Source organism: Myxine glutinosa, unplaced genomic scaffold (genome assembly GCF_964187855.1).
Source record: "Myxine glutinosa unplaced genomic scaffold, kmMyxGlut1.1 SCAFFOLD_967, whole genome shotgun sequence".
Lineage (NCBI taxonomy): Eukaryota > Metazoa > Chordata > Myxini > Myxiniformes > Myxinidae > Myxine > Myxine glutinosa.
Genome location: NW_027617062.1, coordinates 15,034 through 16,161, shown reverse-complemented (window position 1 = coordinate 16,161; position 1,128 = coordinate 15,034). Strand labels below are relative to the sequence as shown.

At 42.6% G+C, this 1,128-nt stretch overlaps 1 protein-coding gene across 1 annotated transcript; it reads right to left on the bottom strand.

Annotated features, from left to right (window-relative positions):
• Positions 1 to 312: 312 nt before the first annotated feature.
• On the bottom strand, positions 313 to 625 carry LOC144889126 (histone H4-like). Its single transcript, XM_078769033.1, has one exon. It carries the CDS (start codon positions 623 to 625, stop codon positions 314 to 316), a length of 312 nt encoding a protein of 103 aa, XP_078625159.1. The 3' UTR covers position 313.
• Between the last annotated feature and the right edge of the window lie 503 nt (positions 626 to 1,128).

Below are 1,128 nucleotides of genomic sequence, written 5' to 3'. Positions count from 1 at the left end.
GTAGTAGTAGTAGTAGCAGTAGTAGCAGCAGTAGTAGTAGTAGTAGTAGCAGTAGTAGTAGTAGTAGTAGTAGCAGTAGTAGCAGCACTAGTAGTAGTAGTAGTAGTAGTAGTAGTAGTAGTAGTAGTAGTAGTAGTAGTAGCAGCAGTAGTAGTAGTAGCAGTAGTAGTAGTAGTAGCAGTAGTAGCAGCAGTAGTAGTAGTAGTAGTAGCAGTAGTAGCAGCAGTAGTAGTAGTAGTAGTAGTAGTAGTCGTAGTAGTAGTAATAGTAATAGTAGTGTTGTAGTTGCTGATGATGAACACTCACAAAATGTTTAACCACCGAAACCGTAGAGCGTACGGCCCTGGCGCTTCAAAGCGTACACCACATCCATGGCAGTAACGGTCTTTCGCTTTGCGTGCTCCGTGTAGGTAACAGCATCGCGGAGCACATTTTCCAGGAACACCTTGAGAACTCCACGGGTTTCCTCGTAGATGAGACCCGAGATGCGCTTTACTCCACCACGGCGAGCAAGGCGACGAATAGCAGGCTTTGTGATTCCCTGGATGTTATCACGCAGTACCTTGCGATGACGTTTAGCACCTCCTTTGCCGAGACCTTTTCCACCTTTACCACGTCCAGACATGACGACACCGTTTGATTCCAAAACAGATTAACAGATTGACCCAAACGACGAGCGTTCTTGACTCTTGTGTCTATATCGTAGTAATAGTAACAGTAGTAGTAGTAGTAGTAGTAGTAATAGTAATAGTAGTAGTAGCAGTAGTAGTAGTAGTAGTAGTAATAGTAATAGTAGTAGTAGTAGTAATAGTAATAGTAGTAGTAGTAGTATTAGTAGTAGTAGTAGTAGTAGCAGCAGCAGCAGCAGTAGTAGTAGTAGTAGTAGTCGTAGTAGTAGTAGTAGTAGTAGTAGTAGTAGTAGCAGCAGCAGTAGTAGTAGTAGTAGTCGTAGTAGTATAATTTTGTAGTAGTGCTTTTGTTGGAGAGCCTTTAGAGTACAGAGACTTGCGCTCAGCATATAAAAAAGATCAGGCAGACACAAGTTCCCTGTTTAATGTCGCCCGACTTTCTCGTCCTTTCAAGCCCATGGTTCGAAATGCAGTGGAAAATGGAGCATTTAAAAGAGAA